This window comes from Sceloporus occidentalis, unplaced genomic scaffold (assembly GCF_023333645.1).
Source record: "Sceloporus occidentalis isolate IW3139 unplaced genomic scaffold, rSceOcc1.0.p SCAF_25, whole genome shotgun sequence".
NCBI lineage: Eukaryota > Metazoa > Chordata > Lepidosauria > Squamata > Phrynosomatidae > Sceloporus > Sceloporus occidentalis.
This window is the reverse complement of record NW_028317005.1, coordinates 4,440,389-4,457,649: the sequence shown is the minus strand read 5'-3', so window position 1 is coordinate 4,457,649 and position 17,261 is coordinate 4,440,389. Positions and strand designations below refer to the sequence as shown.

The 17,261-nt window shown below is 36.4% G+C and overlaps 1 protein-coding gene across 1 annotated transcript in view; it reads left to right on the top strand.

The window, feature by feature from the left end:
• The window catches only part of LOC149300281 (dedicator of cytokinesis protein 10-like), an 84,627-nt gene that overhangs the window by 29,571 nt on the left and 37,795 nt on the right, over positions 1-17,261 (top strand). Inside the window, exons 4-19 of the mRNA XM_089485277.1 lie at positions 1,134-1,216; positions 3,239-3,311; positions 3,459-3,581; positions 3,799-3,933; positions 4,764-4,947; positions 6,591-6,676; positions 6,955-7,038; positions 7,464-7,610; positions 8,501-8,728; positions 10,965-11,090; positions 11,756-11,838; positions 12,336-12,458; positions 13,832-13,911; positions 14,641-14,828; positions 15,409-15,474; positions 16,842-16,934. Of these exons, the coding sequence (XP_089341403.1) occupies positions 1,134-1,216; positions 3,239-3,311; positions 3,459-3,581; positions 3,799-3,933; positions 4,764-4,947; positions 6,591-6,676; positions 6,955-7,038; positions 7,464-7,610; positions 8,501-8,728; positions 10,965-11,090; positions 11,756-11,838; positions 12,336-12,458; positions 13,832-13,911; positions 14,641-14,828; positions 15,409-15,474; positions 16,842-16,934 (1,902 nt within the window). The remainder of the gene's footprint in view (positions 1-1,133; positions 1,217-3,238; positions 3,312-3,458; positions 3,582-3,798; positions 3,934-4,763; positions 4,948-6,590; positions 6,677-6,954; positions 7,039-7,463; positions 7,611-8,500; positions 8,729-10,964; positions 11,091-11,755; positions 11,839-12,335; positions 12,459-13,831; positions 13,912-14,640; positions 14,829-15,408; positions 15,475-16,841; positions 16,935-17,261) is intronic.

Below are 17,261 nucleotides of genomic sequence, written 5' to 3'. Positions count from 1 at the left end.
AGTATGTGAATGATAGTAGTGTGCATCCTCCAATACTCCTTTTGTCACTGGTTCTATATCATTTAGAATATAGATCTGCTCTTAATGTAATTGAACCTTCAAAAACTGAAAGTAGCAGACGTCAAACAAGTCACTCTCATTGGTGCTGTGTACGAGAATCCATCTATCTACCTAACTATCTTTAGGTAAAATTCAATGAGAAATGTGTTTTTAAACACAGACACTTAAATTAAACATTTTGATTATCCCAGTAGGTATTTTCTTTATACTAGTCATGTTTCACTGACATTGTTTGCATGAATCCACTTTTGTAACCTAGTAGTCTATATTACACAAACTCATAATACACACACACACCCACTCCCTCTCCTCCTCTTACGTACCACTAACACTAGGCTCACCCTTAACGCTCATATTTATGCCAGCTCCATAAAATAACTATTCATGCCAACTCCATACAATAATATGGTGTAGTACCATATGCAGACACACACTCTAACACCAATCAGTAACACACACATGCTAGCACCAGTAACACACGCACTTACATTATACAGTAAATTACACACACCACAACACCATAGACTCACGCACAAACACCATACACTAACACACCTGCACACTCTCTTAATACCATACATTTACTCTCGCTCACGCTCTGTGCAGCTCACATAACCTCTTGCAGAGCCCTATCTTTAGTGCAGCTGTATGCGAACGACAGCCACTACCACTGGGGCAAGCCTTACAGGACCCATCTTATTGTTTAGTGTGCATTGAGACGTCATTCTCTCTATTATCCAAAAGAGCAAATACAACCTAAATTCAACCCCAGGTGTTCCATTTTGTAAGAACTAAGAAACTACACTGTGTTTCATTCATGTAGCATGTTCCAGATTAAAATGGAAGAATTTGGAGACCATTGCACAGAACTTTGGAACTGATATAGTTAAAAGTGTTTGGATATTTGTATTTATGTCTATAAGACAGTATGCCGCTGAGACCTCATTATTCTTTAGTCATGCTGTTGCAATCTGATTATAATGTTTCTACCGTTTCTATTATCACTCAGCAGGCAAATGGTAAGTACCTTTGTTTCAGGAATTCTGCTAAATCTAATAATATTGTTTTTCTAGGCCTGCAAATATTACAATTCTCACTGGCATGTGGTGAATTACAAGTATGAGCTGTATTCTGGGGACTTCCGACAGTTACAACAGTAAGTGTCATTAGACCCTTCTAACTACTTTTTCCTGAAACAATATTCTCTGCCTGTAGCATTGATATGTGTTGTATTTTCTACAATGATCAAGTTTCATTTCATTTAATGACTCATTCTATCAAATCATTTTAGACACATATACAAATGTCACTGATGAATGTCTTTTGGAAGCTTTGTAAATATCTCTCTATTAGTGATAATCTTTCCTGAAATACTTAATGATATATACCGGTAACTTATTTAATCAATCTATTGGGGCAGACCCAGCAGTCATAGAGTTTGTGTGGTCTTCAGTTGCGTTGCTGTCTGAACAATGCAGTGATGTCCTCCTCTTACTCTTCTCAAGTGGACAGTGTATTATAAATGTCCTAGGTATTTTCTCTTCTACTTAAAACTGCATGGGGTTTTTGTAAAGCCTAAACGGCTATGGGCAGAAGCTATAGTGATAAAACCAATATTATACACCAATCAGCCATAACATTATGACCAGTGGGTGGGATATATTAGGCACCAAGTGAACATTTCATTCTCAAAGTTGATGTGTTAGAAGCAGTAAAAATGGGCAAGTGTAAGGATCTGAGTGACTTTGACAAGGGCAAGATTGTGAAGGTCAGCAGTGGTCAGTACCTATCAAAAGCGGTCCCAGGAAGGAAAAGCGGTGGACCATCACTTACCTGGAGAACACCCGGCACCAGGATGCATCCATGGAGGCCCCACCTTGCAACTTACAGGACTTAAAGGATCTGCTAACGTCTTGGTGCCAGATACCACAGCAACCTTTAGAGGTCTATTGGAGTCCATACCTCGACGGGTCGGGGATGTTTTGGGTAAAAAGGGGGACCTACACAGTATTAGGCAGGTGGTCATAATGTTATGGCTGATCTGTGTATATATATATATATATACATATAAATTCATAATTTTTAAATATATAATGATATATAATGCCAGTGTTTTGCATAGAGCTATCTCTGCTTTATAGTATTCTCCACAAAATAATTCTATATGCATTGTTTTTTATCCGAAGGTTTTTTTTTTCAAAAGTAAAACATTTTTATGTTAGGTACTACCTTAGGCCTGACCCAGGGAAACACCCCGAGAGTCCCCCCACCACTGAGACTGCCATCCTTACAACTGTGTGCCAGGATATGATGTGATTTCTTAGTGTTCCACCTCTTAAGGTGCAATGTACAGGATGGTACAGTGGCTGTACCAGCTGGGCCTAGTCCTCCATAGTGTAAACAGTTGTGGTGATTGGAGATTTTGTGGCAGAAGGGCTACTACTACTATTATGACATCTTCTCCCCCTGACATTGGAAGATTGTGTGAACTTCTGCCAAAATGGCGAGCTTCTGGTGACGTCTTCTACCCTGGTTGGAGAATCGGGGTAGGTCATCAACAGAAGCTCCGCCATTTTACAAAACAATAACCTTGTGTGAACTTCCACAAAAGTGGCGGAGCTTCAGGGACATAACAGGAAGCTCCCCCATTATAGCTGAAGGTCAGCGGAAGGTTATGTCCTCCGAGATGTGGACGAAGAGAGAGAAGAGATGAAGAGGCGGTAGGGAGACATTCAGAAAGCATGAGAGAGTGAAATGAATGAAAATAAGAAGAAAGTGAGAGTCAGAAAGAGTGTGAGAATAAATGTGACCATGGGACAAAGAATTTTCTTCCGGAATTTTAAATGGTCTTCCAAAATGAACAGGCAGGTTGTCCAAAAAATGAACCAAAAAATTTGTTTGAATTGTTTTTGGCACATGTCTGCAAATTTTCCTACCATTATTCCATTACACAGAATCCTGGGCTCCCAGAAAACTGTTTTGAGACTCCCTCCATGGTCTGTCTCACCTGTTTGGGGTCTTGGTGCGTGCCATTGAACTAATATGGTACAAGCAAATGTGTGCAGTTATATTATGGAGCAAATGAACTCAGGGCATCAATTTTGCAGGAAACTATACTGTGAAATGGCAGAAAAAAGGTTGTGCATCACAAAATGTATTATTGTTTCTTTTTATATAGAAATTTTTCCAAGACAGAAAAATTGCCTTCACATTCCTTTGAAGTTGACCATGAAGATGCAGACAAGGATGAAGTAAGCACCGAGAATCAATTCACAAAACGTATTTTAAATGCTTGCATGGGCAATAATCTCACTTGGCTGAATTGAGGCAAATCAGTACAGCACAGACATGCATTCTTCCCTAGTTTCATAAAAAATGTATAATGTTATTTTATTCAGGATACAACGTCCCTCTCGTCTTCTAAAGGAGGTGGCGGAGGAGGTGGATCGGGAGTTTTCAAATCTGGCTGGCTGTATAAAGGGAATTTTAATAGCACTATAAACAATAGCATTACTGTGCGGGTGAGTAGAAAACATTACTCTGTGTGTAATTACAGTTCTCAGCCCCCTCAGCGTGAAAACACTTGCATATTATGTGCTGTGTGTTGTGAAGCATAAAATATCTGGACATATATATGACCATGGCATTGTCTAAAGCTGAGCTTCAGGAAAATATTTTGTGACAGGAGCCATAACCAACGTTCACTTCTGTAATGTTTTATTTTCCCGCTCTTTTCAGTCTTTTAAAAAACGCTTCTTCCAGTTGACGCAGCTGTCGGATAATTCTTACATTATGAATTTTTACAAAGATGAAAAAATATCAAAGGAACCAAAAGGATGTATTTTTTTAGACTCTTGCACTGGGGTCATCCAGGTGAGTGGTAGAAAATACCTTAACCGTTTCATCTCTACTACCTTGCTTTGGGTTCATGTACCAAAAAAGAGTGTTTATTGGTATTGGTATAAATATGTGTGCCTAATAGACACGGCTAACACACTTACACCGGAAGCAGTTAATCATTATGCTCTTATACTTCCACAAAACATCAACTTCTAATAAAAATAATAAAAACGTCTTGTTTTCTTGACGTTTTCCAACGTTTAACTTTGGGAGGCAGACTCTATTCATATAGACAGGTTTGGGTGTTGGGTTTTAAAATGTAATAGTGCAGTATGATAGAACCTATGAAATTTGTAGAAATTATTGTTCTCCCTCTGCCCTACAGAGCACCATTTAACATCAAATATTTAAAGGTAATTAAGAGATGCCCAATGTCAGTTTACCACCAAAGTATGAAAGTATGTTCTCATTGACATGTGATTGGGGCACTTAAAATACATTTGGAAATCTGAAACGCAGTGATGTATGTATTAAACTCTAATTTTGAGAGTGAGTTGCAGTGAGTGGACACATTGACCAGCATAGTTGAGTTTTAATGGCAAGACTATCACCTCACTGATGTAATAACTTTCTATGCTGTGCCAACATACTCACTTTTTCAGGGTAGACTCTTCGTAATGGATAGTTAAATTGGAATGTTTCAGTGAAAATAGGTCTTATAGCGAATAACCCCCGTCTATAGAGTGTCCATATCCTGGCCCACCTAAATGTCCACTAAAAGTCACCTAGAAGGTCACTGTGATTTCGGCCTTAACCTTTACTTGTTGTGTAACGTGGATACATTTTCTTTCTCTTTAAATCAGAATAAACAGCTTAGAAAGCATGCCTTTGAGCTGAAAATGAATGACCTGACGTACTTCGTGTTGGCAGCTGAAACTGAGCAGGATATGGATGACTGGATTTCTACTCTTAATAAAATTTTGCAAATAAATCCCGAAGGAGTCATTCCAGAAAGGAAAAGCACTGATCTAACAGATCATAAACTTGGTAATATTTTTAGCCAACTCAATGAATTTTGACAACAGTAATATACATTCCACGGCTCACTTTGCAGCGTCACTTAGTTTCATAGTCCTATAATACGTATCTGCCGCTTTTGTTTCCCATGATTATCCAGTTGGATCAAATGGTTATTAATCTTGTTTCTATTGTATCTGCCATATAAATGAAACATAGGCCTGTTCTGTATTTCTACATCTGCTTCAGTTAAAGTGTTTTATTTAACCCCTTAAGGACAATGGGCGGGATACACCGAAATGAAAATTTTGGACCAAAACCGAAAATTCAGGGTTCACTTAGCCAAAACTGAAAATGACCACCCCCCACATACTTTTAATAAAAGTTGCACACCAAAATTGTACAAAAAAAATTATATATTATGATTGTTAACAGCAATCTCTGGCATACCCAGATTCCAGCGTGTACTGGTTGGCTGGGCATTGTACCAGTAATTTTTGTCCAATTTTAGTGTGTAACCACACTTTTATTAAAAGTAACACACCACAATTGGACAAAAAAAAAATCAACAATATGACTTGGCATGATAGGAGTGTGATTGCTAACAGCAAACACACTCTTTTCATACCCAGGCAACCAGTAAATGCTGGAACCTAGGCATGATGGGAGTGTGATTGCTGTTAGCAGATTGCTGTTAGCAATCACACTCCTATCATGCCAAGTCAGCCAGTACATGCTGGTACAGAGTGGCTGTAAGTGCAGACCCCATACTGCTGGCAGCATCAATACACAAGGGGGGCAGCTAGCCAGGTTTCAGCATGTACTGGCTGACTTGGCATGATAGGAGTGTGATTGCTAACAGCAAACACACTCTTTTTATACCCAGGCAACCAGTAAATGCTGGAACCTGATGATGGGACTGTGATTGCTGTTAGCAGATTGCTGTTAGCAATCACACTCCTATCATGCCAAGTCAGCCAGTACATGCTGGTACAGGGTGGCTGTAAGTGCAGACCCCATACTGCTGGCAGCATCAATACACAAGGGGGGCAGCTAGCCAGGTTTCAGCATGTACTGGCTGACTTAGCATGCTAGAAGTGTGATTGCTAACAGCAATCACAGTCCCATCATGCCTAGGTTCCAGCACTTACACACTCATTCATTCATATACTCATTCATTCACACATTCATTCCCTCACAGGCATACTCATTCAAACAACCTCCCCCACCCCCTTACCTACTACAGCTCTCAATGCCGCTCACAGACTTCAGCAGGGGGCGTGGCCTCCCTTGTTCTCCCCACAGAGGAGGCAGGACTGGAGCAGAGAAAAGACCCTCCCACAAGTAAGCGGCAGGGCTTGTGATCCTGGCTGCCGATCTCACGTGGGCTGCACCTCGAGGTCACGCGGGCCGCATGTTGGACGCCCCTGATTTAGTGTGTTGAAGTTTAATTCGAAACACATTTCTCCTGCTCTGTTTTGAAAATAATGCATACGATAATGAATACAAAATTATAGTTTTTAATGTAGTTTTGTGCTTTGTAAATTACAAAGGAAAAAGGGAAAAAGCCATCATTTCTTCACTGATTAAGAAAGGCTACCAAAAATTTAAATCATAGGTCACTGTATAGCGTTTAATAGACTGTTACCTTATTCTTTCACACCTTTTTGCAGATGATCCAGAAGCCCTTATTAATTTTGAATGTCATCAGGAAGAAGAAGATGCCACAGAGAACTCCTTGCACCCTGACCTTGCTAAAGTTAGTAACACGTACTTACCTTTTCTGCTTTAATTAAAGTGTGTTTATGTGACACAATATAAAAAATATATCATGCTCTAATATCAAAGGACTTTGTATGATCTATAGTGATACATAAACAATATAGAAACATATTTCTTTAACAAACAGGAAGCACTTATACTCAGTATTCATTAATTAACCCTTGAAAAATAAAGTTGATTGGTAGTTTGCATTTACAGTAATAAAGTACCATTGCAAAAGAAAGTAACTTAACTCACTAGTTCTTCCACTTTAAGTACCTAACAGAAACAGAAGAAAGCATCAGATCTGCTAGAAATGTGGATCGACTCAATCTGTTTTCACTTGACCCAGATATATGTGTAAGTGTATCTTATTACACTATTATTATTATTATTATTATTAATATGATTATTATTAGTGTTTTACAATTCCTAAGAGCCAAGTCGCCAGGTCCTCTACATTTTTTCATCTGGCTATTAACATTTTATGACATTTTAGGTTGATTTCCTTCGACAAATCCCTCTCTGACTCCTAAAATATCAACCCGGTTTATAGGTTTATACATTTTTGTGCAGCTCTAATTATTTCTTATTATTATTATTTTTATTATTTCATGACTGTTGTCATCGTTATCATTTTGGTTTCTTGCAACAGTGTTTAAGCATGAAATACATACGCAAGATTTCCATCGGAAAAAAGCAAAGCATTTATAACAATAGAACTGTCTGTTCTACAGTTTAAGCTTTTGCGTTTCTTTCTAATCTACTTGAGTTAATATTTTTAGGTAACAAAGCTCCAGAAGTCAGCAAGCGACTCTGCAATCAAACCATTTGAGGAAAAGACAACTAAGAGGATTATGATATGTTGCAAATCCCTCAGTCTAAATCTTCAAGCCTGTCTCACAGAAAATGACAATGATCCAATAACAAATGTAAGTTTTGGGAAGTTATCTTATTGCGTTCTTCATAATGGAAGAGCATAGAACTCTTGTGCTGTGTGCTATTTTCCAAACAAAAAGTGCTCTGCCACTAGTGCAGACAGAATATAATAATTTCTAACAAATCAATTCGAAACATCTTAAAAACAAAACAGAAACAGGTTTCAGACCCAATGTGTATATCTGTGAACCTGTCACTTTAGTTGTTTCATAGTATAATGCGATGGGCCCTATGGAGATGTTGTTTAAACTCAAACGTTCGTTGTTCACTAACAAGATTGGGCTGGAGATCCTTATTTATGCTGTGTGCAGGTCTAACCTTCAAAGGGTACTTATCATCTTCTGGATTTGAGTACTTTTGTCCCAGTACAGGCTTGGCAAAAACATTAAACAGTAAAACAAAAGCTTTATCTTTGGTCTTCTTTCCATAGCTGGAAAAAATTTGGAATCCTATCAAGATACATAGATAGTGCCGACAGAAAAGAAACCGTTGGCCCATCTAGTGTGCCTTTTTTAACCACTTTTTATTATTAATACTCTTGGATAGGTTTATGAACTTCCTTTGTAAATCCCAGATGCTAACCTACTATGATTCCCATGTGGGATTGCAGGAATGAAGCCTCTGAAGCCCTGGGTATGGAATCTTGTTCCATGGAAAAAAATACTAGACTGTTTATCCTATCTTGGTCTTTGTGGACCCTTGTGCCATACTGACCAATATAAACAAAGGCAAAATTTGTGAAAAAAATGTTAGAATGGGAGCAATCACCACACACACATGTTCTTATTTTCGTCATCTTTATTTCACAGGAGTTATTGATTTAGAAAGATTACTGTTTCTAGTCTCATACCATTATATCATCATATTATTTCCCCCTTCCCAGATTGAGCCTTTCTTTATGTCGGTGGCTTTATTTGACATCAGGGATGGGAGGAAGATATCTGCAGATTTTCATACCGATTTGAACCATGATATTGTCAGACAGCTGATTTCCAGTTCCACCAGTACTTCCGAAAATGGAACAACTTCTCAGCTCATCGATCAGGGAAAAGAACTGGAAGAACCCCATATCCAAGGTTTCCCAGAGAAGTGGCTGCAGTACCCCAGACAGGTAAACACATGTTAGGGGAATGGGATTAACAGGACCAGGTACCAGGTACTCAAAATGTGAGTCCTTCACCCTGATGGGTTAGACCAGAGTTACATGACAGTACCTGTTAGGTTAAAGGGGTGCTAAAGCCAACTTTACCACCCCTCTATCCTGAGTGTTTAGTGGTGTATTTGTTTTAATATTAATAACTATATATATATATATATATATATATATATTACACTTTGAAGAGATGCAGTAAGTTGAATGTGAAAGATTAATGCATCCCAAGAAGATGGAGCCTTCTTGAAAGCATGCGTGAGTGTATAAGAGCTGTTTATCTAGGACTGAAATCAATAAGTGCAGAATGTAAAGGAAGGAAAAGTCCTAACAGATTTCAAGTTTAGTGCCAGGATTTTAAAGGAGCCATTAGCACACCTGGACATTATATGCACCTTAATGCTTTAAAGGCTTCCTGGCTTTTACCCCATTTCTAAATAGGTTCTAATTCAACGGATGTCCTAGAATATGTCCCTGATGTAATTGTGCCCAACTTCTATGTGTATTTCTTGCGCACACAACAAATAAAAAAAAAAAGTTTTACAATAAAATGTACTTTTATTAAAAAAATAACCTTAGTTTGAATCTAGAGGGTACTTGTACTATAGCTCAGAGAGAAAAAAATGAATTTTCTGTGATTTTTAGACATTACCTTCTATTCCCAGCAAGTCAATCTTTTAAATAATTCTTGAAAGGATCGTATAAAAGATTTCTTGTAAGAATCGTAATTTTTAAATAAATGTGTTTTTTTTTTCGTAATAATGACTTGAGATCATTTTCATCACAAACATGTAAATTTAAAGCAAGTCTTGTAGAGTAATGTTGCCTAAAGTGGGCCCCTGGCAAACAAACGTATGTTTTAAAGTATTAATGGGGACAAATTGGTCTGTCGCACTGATATTAAAAGAAAGAATAACGATTAAAGCATTTTTTTGAGATGCTGCGTTTTATATTCATTTTTAAGAGTTAATAGCAGGTGGATTATGGGACATTCCAGAGCACATGTATTTGCCAATGAAAAACCTTTTTATGTGTACTAGTAAAATCAAATCTGTGACATTAAGGACATTTAAATATGCATGGGACCAGCGACAAGACCAAGAACAAAATAAGGTTTGGTGTTTACTGCAGGAAAAAATGGGCAGACTAGTTGGACTGATTGGCTCTTCCGGCCGTCCCATTCAGTTTTTCTGTGCTCTGTTCCATGGATATTGGGACCCGAAGTCTCTTGTAACCAAGTGCATTTATCAAAAAAATATATATCAATGATGATTTTAATGCATCTTTAGGAAAAATCTAGTCACTTTGTCCAAGGAGAGTCAGCAATAATTAAAGTCCAACTTCAAAAGACTGGCTGAAGATCAGATGAGTTATACGTCAGTGACCATAGAGATGACTAAGACAGTTACCTAGCTGGATATTTTACTTTACTTTTCCTGCAGCCATGCGCTCACTCTGTCGGCAGCAAACTGATGCAAATTCAGGTGAAATAAACCTCTCATGTGCAAGTGGGTACATATGATTCAAGACAAAAGCCTTCACAAGAAATTTCAGCTGCTTAGAATACTTCTGGTTACTAATCGGTTCTTGGCTATGAAACACGATGCTAGAGCACAAAGCTTTTTTTTTAATCTAATATATATTCTTTTAAGTCTGTAGAAAAAATGCACATTTGCACAAGAATGCTTATGTAAATGTGTATTTTTACTAAATACTATTCCCAATATACATTATTTTACTTTATTATTGTGACCGCTATTTATGAAGCCGCAAAAACTTCCATGGAAGAATTTTAGTTCAAGCATTGTTTTAAAATACATTGTCTGCTCTTACACTTGAGACACATTGAGGTGTGAATATAAGAAGTTATTCTAGCGCAAAGTGTGAATAGTGGTCCTATTACTATAGCAACCAATGTACTCGTTCTCCTGATTGCACCATTCCATTGGCTGCTATGGTGATAAGACGACCATTTTTGCACCAAGATCACTTTAGATATATATTATAATGTAATTATATATTAATTAATATATAATATATTTGTTCACTGGTATATTACAGAACCTGTTGATATAATAAGCGTCTTGCCATTTCAGTGTATTAGCCAGAACAGATTAAAAAGCCACGACTAGCCACATTTATGTGTATACATATATATAAGATTCAACGCTGTGCGTATGTTTTATTTTTCTTGCAGGCTATTTTTTCAGTAACAAACCCTCATCCTGATGTTGTCTTGGTTGCCAGAATAGAAAAAGTTCTCATGGGAAACATTGCCAGCAATGCTGATCCATACATTAGAAATGCAGATTCCTCCAGCAAGGTATTGTTGGATATAGACTCTTTGATTTGGGAGTCAAGTTTGTTTAGAACTTAAACAGCTTCGGAAACAGTTAGTGGTCTGGAACTTCCTGTTGGTTGTTCAGACAGCTGTGATGACATCGAAACCATTGGGACATATCATCAAATTCTCAGTATCACAAGTAGCTCAATACATTTTGTTTCCGTTCGCTCTTGGAACTTGGACTAGTAGTTCATATTTGCTTTTATATCTGGATTAAGTTGTTAACCCTTTATCCATTGTTAGAACTGCTGTCTCTGGGCAGAGACTGGAAGAAAAGAATAGCCTCAGTGACCCCTGGGGGTAATTTCTTTCAGAAATAATTTATAACAGCGATCAGCCTATGAGCGAAAATACATTAGAGGGTCAACGACTGATGCTTTCTGAGCCTGTTTCATCAACCAAAATGCTTATAGCAATTTCTGACCTAGTAAGACGTTTTTCTCGTCATCTGAATGTTAATGTAAACAACATACATAATATATGTGTTTTTTTCTAATTGCTATTTTCAATATACATTAATTTATTATTGTTACCCCTATTTATAAAGCAATATAGGTATTCTGTAACACCGAACAAAAAGGTATTATGAGTTTGATATACATGGCAATGCTAATTTAAATTCTTTTTTTATAATATTTATTTAGTCAACGCAGAAACTACTGAAATCAACTAAACAGTTCTGTAGTAAATTGGGAAAATACAGAATGCCTTTTGCATGGTCAATGAGGTATGTAAAAAGATCTTTTTTTTTTTCATACCCAGATTTTTTTCAGGGTTCAGTAAATCAAATTATGTTTGCTGCACTGATCCCTATCCCTCCATTAAACAAGAGGAGTTTCAATTACAAACTCTGCTTGTTTATTTTCCCAGTATCCACTTTCTTAGTTCTTTAGCACACTAAATACACATCTACAACTATTGGGGACACGTCCTTATCATGTCCTATGCACTCTCCTCTGATGCAACCTACATAGTTAGTGTTAATGAACTGTCATACCATTACAGAAATGTGCTGACCGGGATCTGTGTGTTGAGAGAGTTTCCGGGCTCAGACATAGCTTCAGCTCGTACCAAGTTCTAACCTGATCACTCTGTTATTCATAATAGAATCATCTTTTCTCAACATTGAAACCCTGCAGTGAGAATATGTTTTTTTGCGAAAAAGGAAAATTTGAGAAAAGCTTTGTATCTTCTCTATTAAAATACTTACCTTTTTTCATGCAGACCAATATTTAAAGATAACTGTGGAGCCATTGATCGAGAATCCAGATTCTCCCCTTTGTTCAGACAAGAAAGTAACAAGATTGCTACAGAAGATCTGTTTAAACTGGTGTCAGAATACAGAAGGTTCGATTAAGTAGCCTTGTTTCTTAACAATATATTTGAACTTGCAGTTGACTAACGATGTTCCTCTTGTAAGTAGGCCGGTTTAGGGAAGACCTTCTTCATCCTTTCTAGATAGTGGCTTGAAAAGTCACAGTTTCAACATTATGTTCAGTTATGAGTTATGGTAGATAGCCTTAAATTTACAGAGTCTGAAGAGTTTCATATATGTATATTTTTTTCCAGTGAAATAATGGAATATCTTGTAATCCTGGTTCTAATCCTAGGACCAGTCTTGTATATCTTGATTGTTTCAAGACTCACCTATGAGTACTAATCGGTAGAAAACTCAAAAGATAGCACTTTGTATAGGGTTATATTCTAATCTTTCTACTGCATGTATATCCCCATTATCACACCTACAATATTTTTTGTTAGCTTTTAGTAGCTTTTTTGTATGCTCATTTATTACTCAGCTCTCAGTATGAAGTTCTCCTAGGTGACATTGGCTTTTCTTTATCCCGTCAAGAACCAGCTATGGTCTTTACCATCATAACAGCACCAGTCTTAAGGAATCTTTTCCAGCACTAAACTTCCTACCCTATACATAATTATGTGTAGGGCATTTGTCTGTATAACATATAGTTAACTATATCCATCTATAAGCCTGTCCATCAATCAATATCAGTATATAATCATACAAACTACTCTGGATGATACACCTTTTTATAGGATCCCCAGTTAAGCAAAACTCTGCTTTCTTCCTAAACATAGTGGCCATTTTGTGTCATTACTTATATATTTAATGAGAGGGGGTGGGATGTATATCTGCCATAATTGAATAATAATAATTATTATGATTATTGTTATTATTGTTTATATTATAGTGCATAGTTTTAACATTTAAATGTAGCTATACAAGAGTAATAAATAAGCAAAATGATCCTACAAATGGTCTTACCAATTAATTCTTGTTTATTCAATGTTCTTGGTCGGAGAACATGAGGATAAGGATGGATATTGCTCATTATATTACAATGATTGCATTATAAGAAATGTATTCTCTATTTCATCTCTGCTGTCAGAACATCACCAATTGCTTAATATCATGAATCTGACAATGCATGCAGCCTTTCTGAAGCATAACGAGACTTCTCTGTTAAATTTGTTTTTCCGAATATTATATTCTCAGTGTAATAGTTTTCCATAAATATAATTTGTGTTATCTGACTGAAGTGCTGTCAGTATTTTGTATTTTAATGCAAAATACATTCAATACCTTGATGCCATTTGACTTACATACGGTTTTTCTCTGCATATTGTTTACATATTTGATGTATTTTATTGTTTTTTTTCCTGCAATAAAATGTTTTATGTTTACTTATTTAAATATTCAGGGCTGAGAAGATCAGTAAAATACAGATAATTCCTGGAAGCTTGGAAATATCAATAGACACTGTTCCCATGGAACTCCCAAGTGAGTAGGATCTTTTTATGTTCTTGTGATGCTAATAAATGATTGTATGTAGATGTGAAATAATTACAACCATGCTTGTCTGTTCCTCAGAAACAGTAACAGTGCTTCAGTGGTATTTACCAAAACTAGAGTTTTCCTAAATGCTAGCTCAGCTATAAAAGCCAAACCGTTATCAGCTTGGTTAAGCACAAAAATGTCCATGCGTTTAACTAAACCCGTCAGTGGTCCTGTAGTGCATTAGTGTCTATTCACTAATGGTCTGGGAAATGTGAGATATAAGTCAAAGCAAGTTTGCAATATCTAACTCTTGCAAATTAATCAAAATATCCAGTCCGCTGATTCACTACTGCCAACTCAGTTACGCTCGACGGGCACAGTCAAGCTCATGTTGAAACACAAAAAATAAAACCAGAAACTGATGGGAACACCTGTGTTGCTTGACACTTGCAAATACGCACGTTTGACACCCCCTATTTGCACAATTAAATATTTTTACAAGTTTAAATTAAAAGAAAGTGAAGTAAATAATACACATTTGATTGCAGGGGGACTTACAGCTCTCCCCAGTGGCTAGTTCAATAAAATAATCAAAAAGCCCTAGGAGGAAACATGCATAGCACTGGAAATTCATGCTTATTAAAGGCAGTTTTGCCTAATACATATTTATATTTTTAAAAATGCAATATTCCAAATAACAGTGGATGATGCAAGGTACTCTTTTTTTTTTAGACTGTCTTACCTCATCTCTAATACCAATTAAACCATTTGGTGAACTAGAGAAGTACGCACCCACAGTGGAAGTGGAAGAGTTTGTTCAAGCCTCAACCAAATATTCTCAGCCTTACAGAACCTACAAGAACCAAATGTATTTATATCCCAAACATCTCAAGTATGACAGTCAGAGGTGCTTTAACAAGGTAAGTGATATCGAGGGTCGTCATACTGGCTCTTTCTCCAAGATTATAATGGGGATGTTTTGATGTAACACGGTAGAATATTTTGCAGAGCTATATGTAATTCTTTGTAGCCTTAGTACTAATGTGTGTTTAAAGCCTCTTTCAGAATAGCACTTTACGAGAATAACTCTCGAACTTGTAATCTGACTCTCCCTGGTTTCTCTGTTGTGTATTAGTGGGTACACCTTTGAATACATATGATACTAAAATAATACACAAACTGATTGAAGGCTCTGATGAGCCCAGGGCAAAAAATATAATAGCAGGTCCCCCCCTCACAACAATACTCACAAACAATAATGTGTTTCAAACACATCCATGCTGACATATTTACCCATACATATCCATGTTCACACGCACACCCATGCTTACACACACATATATATTTTTAAAGTTTATGTTGTTTTCATTAATAATAATGAAACTTTTTCCTGGGATTCTGATTTATTTTTTACAATAGTTTTCAATATTCCCCCCGTTTGTTCCATAGCTAAGCAAAATAGCATTGTTGCACAAACTCTTTATCTTTTGGTTCTTGCAGGCAAGGAACATAATGGTGTGTATTGAATTTAAGAACTCAGATGAAGAAGGAAGCCAGCCTCTAAAGGTAACTAAAGCCCAGAGCCTAAAAGCCATGCAATATTATGCTACAATGTGAATACACGGTATCAATAACAGCAAAGTTAGTTATGTTTTTAGTGGGGATTAGTTGGTTTAGGACAGAGGATCATATTGTAGTCTGCATTAACACTAAATAGAGACTTGGGAAGTTTTAGAAACTGATTCTATTTGTCATCTGTTTTCACCTTTTTAAAATATCTAAAAAATAAAAAAAATGCTTATGCTTTTTATATACACTAAAAATCGTTCTGAATAATATGTTTTATTTTATTATATTGTATCTAGTGTTTTGGCTAATATTTTGAAGGGATGACTCATATGTTATTCAGAAGCATTTCCAGTAATGTGTGAATGTTGTTAAATCATGATGTAATACAACAGAAGCTATAGGGTTTTTGTGGGCCATACCATAACCCTCGAGGGTCTGCTCCAGTCTGTGGGAGGCATTTCGTTCAAATCTTTGTTTTTATATAATAATTTAATGGAATAAATTATTTTTTTTTTCAGTTATAACCAGTAACAAAGTTCATATGTAGATTATTGGTAGAAGGTAATGGGAACAAATGTTTTTAGCCATCACAAACCCGGCAAGCCAATGTAGTCTGGTTAGAATTTTGTGATATATATATATATATATATATATATATATATATATATATATATATATATATATATATACATATACATTATTATGGGAAGGTAACAATATACAGTTCTCATTTCTTCAACCAACCGGTATTTATGTAGATTATTGCACTCTAATGTTAGACAGAAGAAGCCTTAAAAAAAGTTAAAAACTGGAGCTGAAGAAAAAGCCATTGCCAAAAGTACACGTGGGTATGTATTAATCCTCTCGTTCAGGATGTTGGAGAATCACCAAGCAGCCAGGCTCCAAATATACACTGATTGAAAACATCTGTATCAAGCTATGGCTCCCCATTTTACAGAAATAAAAAAACATCCATATTTTCAGTCTGGTTTGACATAAAAAAATCATTACTAGTGTTATAGATCTTTTGGCTTGCTGTGGGGACTCCTCTAGTGCATGGAAATGAGGATCTATCAAAACGATTTTTATCACTTGGGTAAGGCTTCTAGCCACAACACTTGGCGGGTTGGTAAAAAGAAATTTATAATAATATTTTCTACTCCAGATTTTTACTTAGCAATGGTTTACACACCCATTTAGAAGTTCCTTTAGAGCTGTCCTGAAATAAAAGTACCTATTACTATAATACCATATCCTTTCTGTCTGCAGTATTAAAGCTTATATTTCCTACTATGGTATTTACTTCCATATGTCTACTATGACAAATCTGCGATTTTTCATAATTTTCTTTCTTTTCTGATTAGTGTATCTATGGAAAAGCCGGAGGTCATTTGTATACAAGAACAGCATATACCACAATCCTTCATCATTCTCAGAATCCAGATTTCTATGACGAGGTCAGTCTGTGAATGTTATCTGTCTTGTTCACTTGTACTGTCCCCATCCACCTTTTGTATGAACTCTCCCACACCAATAACAGTCATCATACTCATGCATTAATTGTGAATGGATCAGTTAATTGGGAAACAGCCCATAACGGGTTTGTTTAAACTGCAGTCAATCATTTCCCATTAAAATTGAAACAAATTGACTAATGGCAGCAGCCTTGCAGTGTCTATCATCTGGCAGTGATTAGGTTAAGCTTATGTTTTATATTTTCAAAAGACCCTGTAATAAGTGGTTTTCTCTTCCTGTACCAATATGGTTTAATAACCAAGAATTTT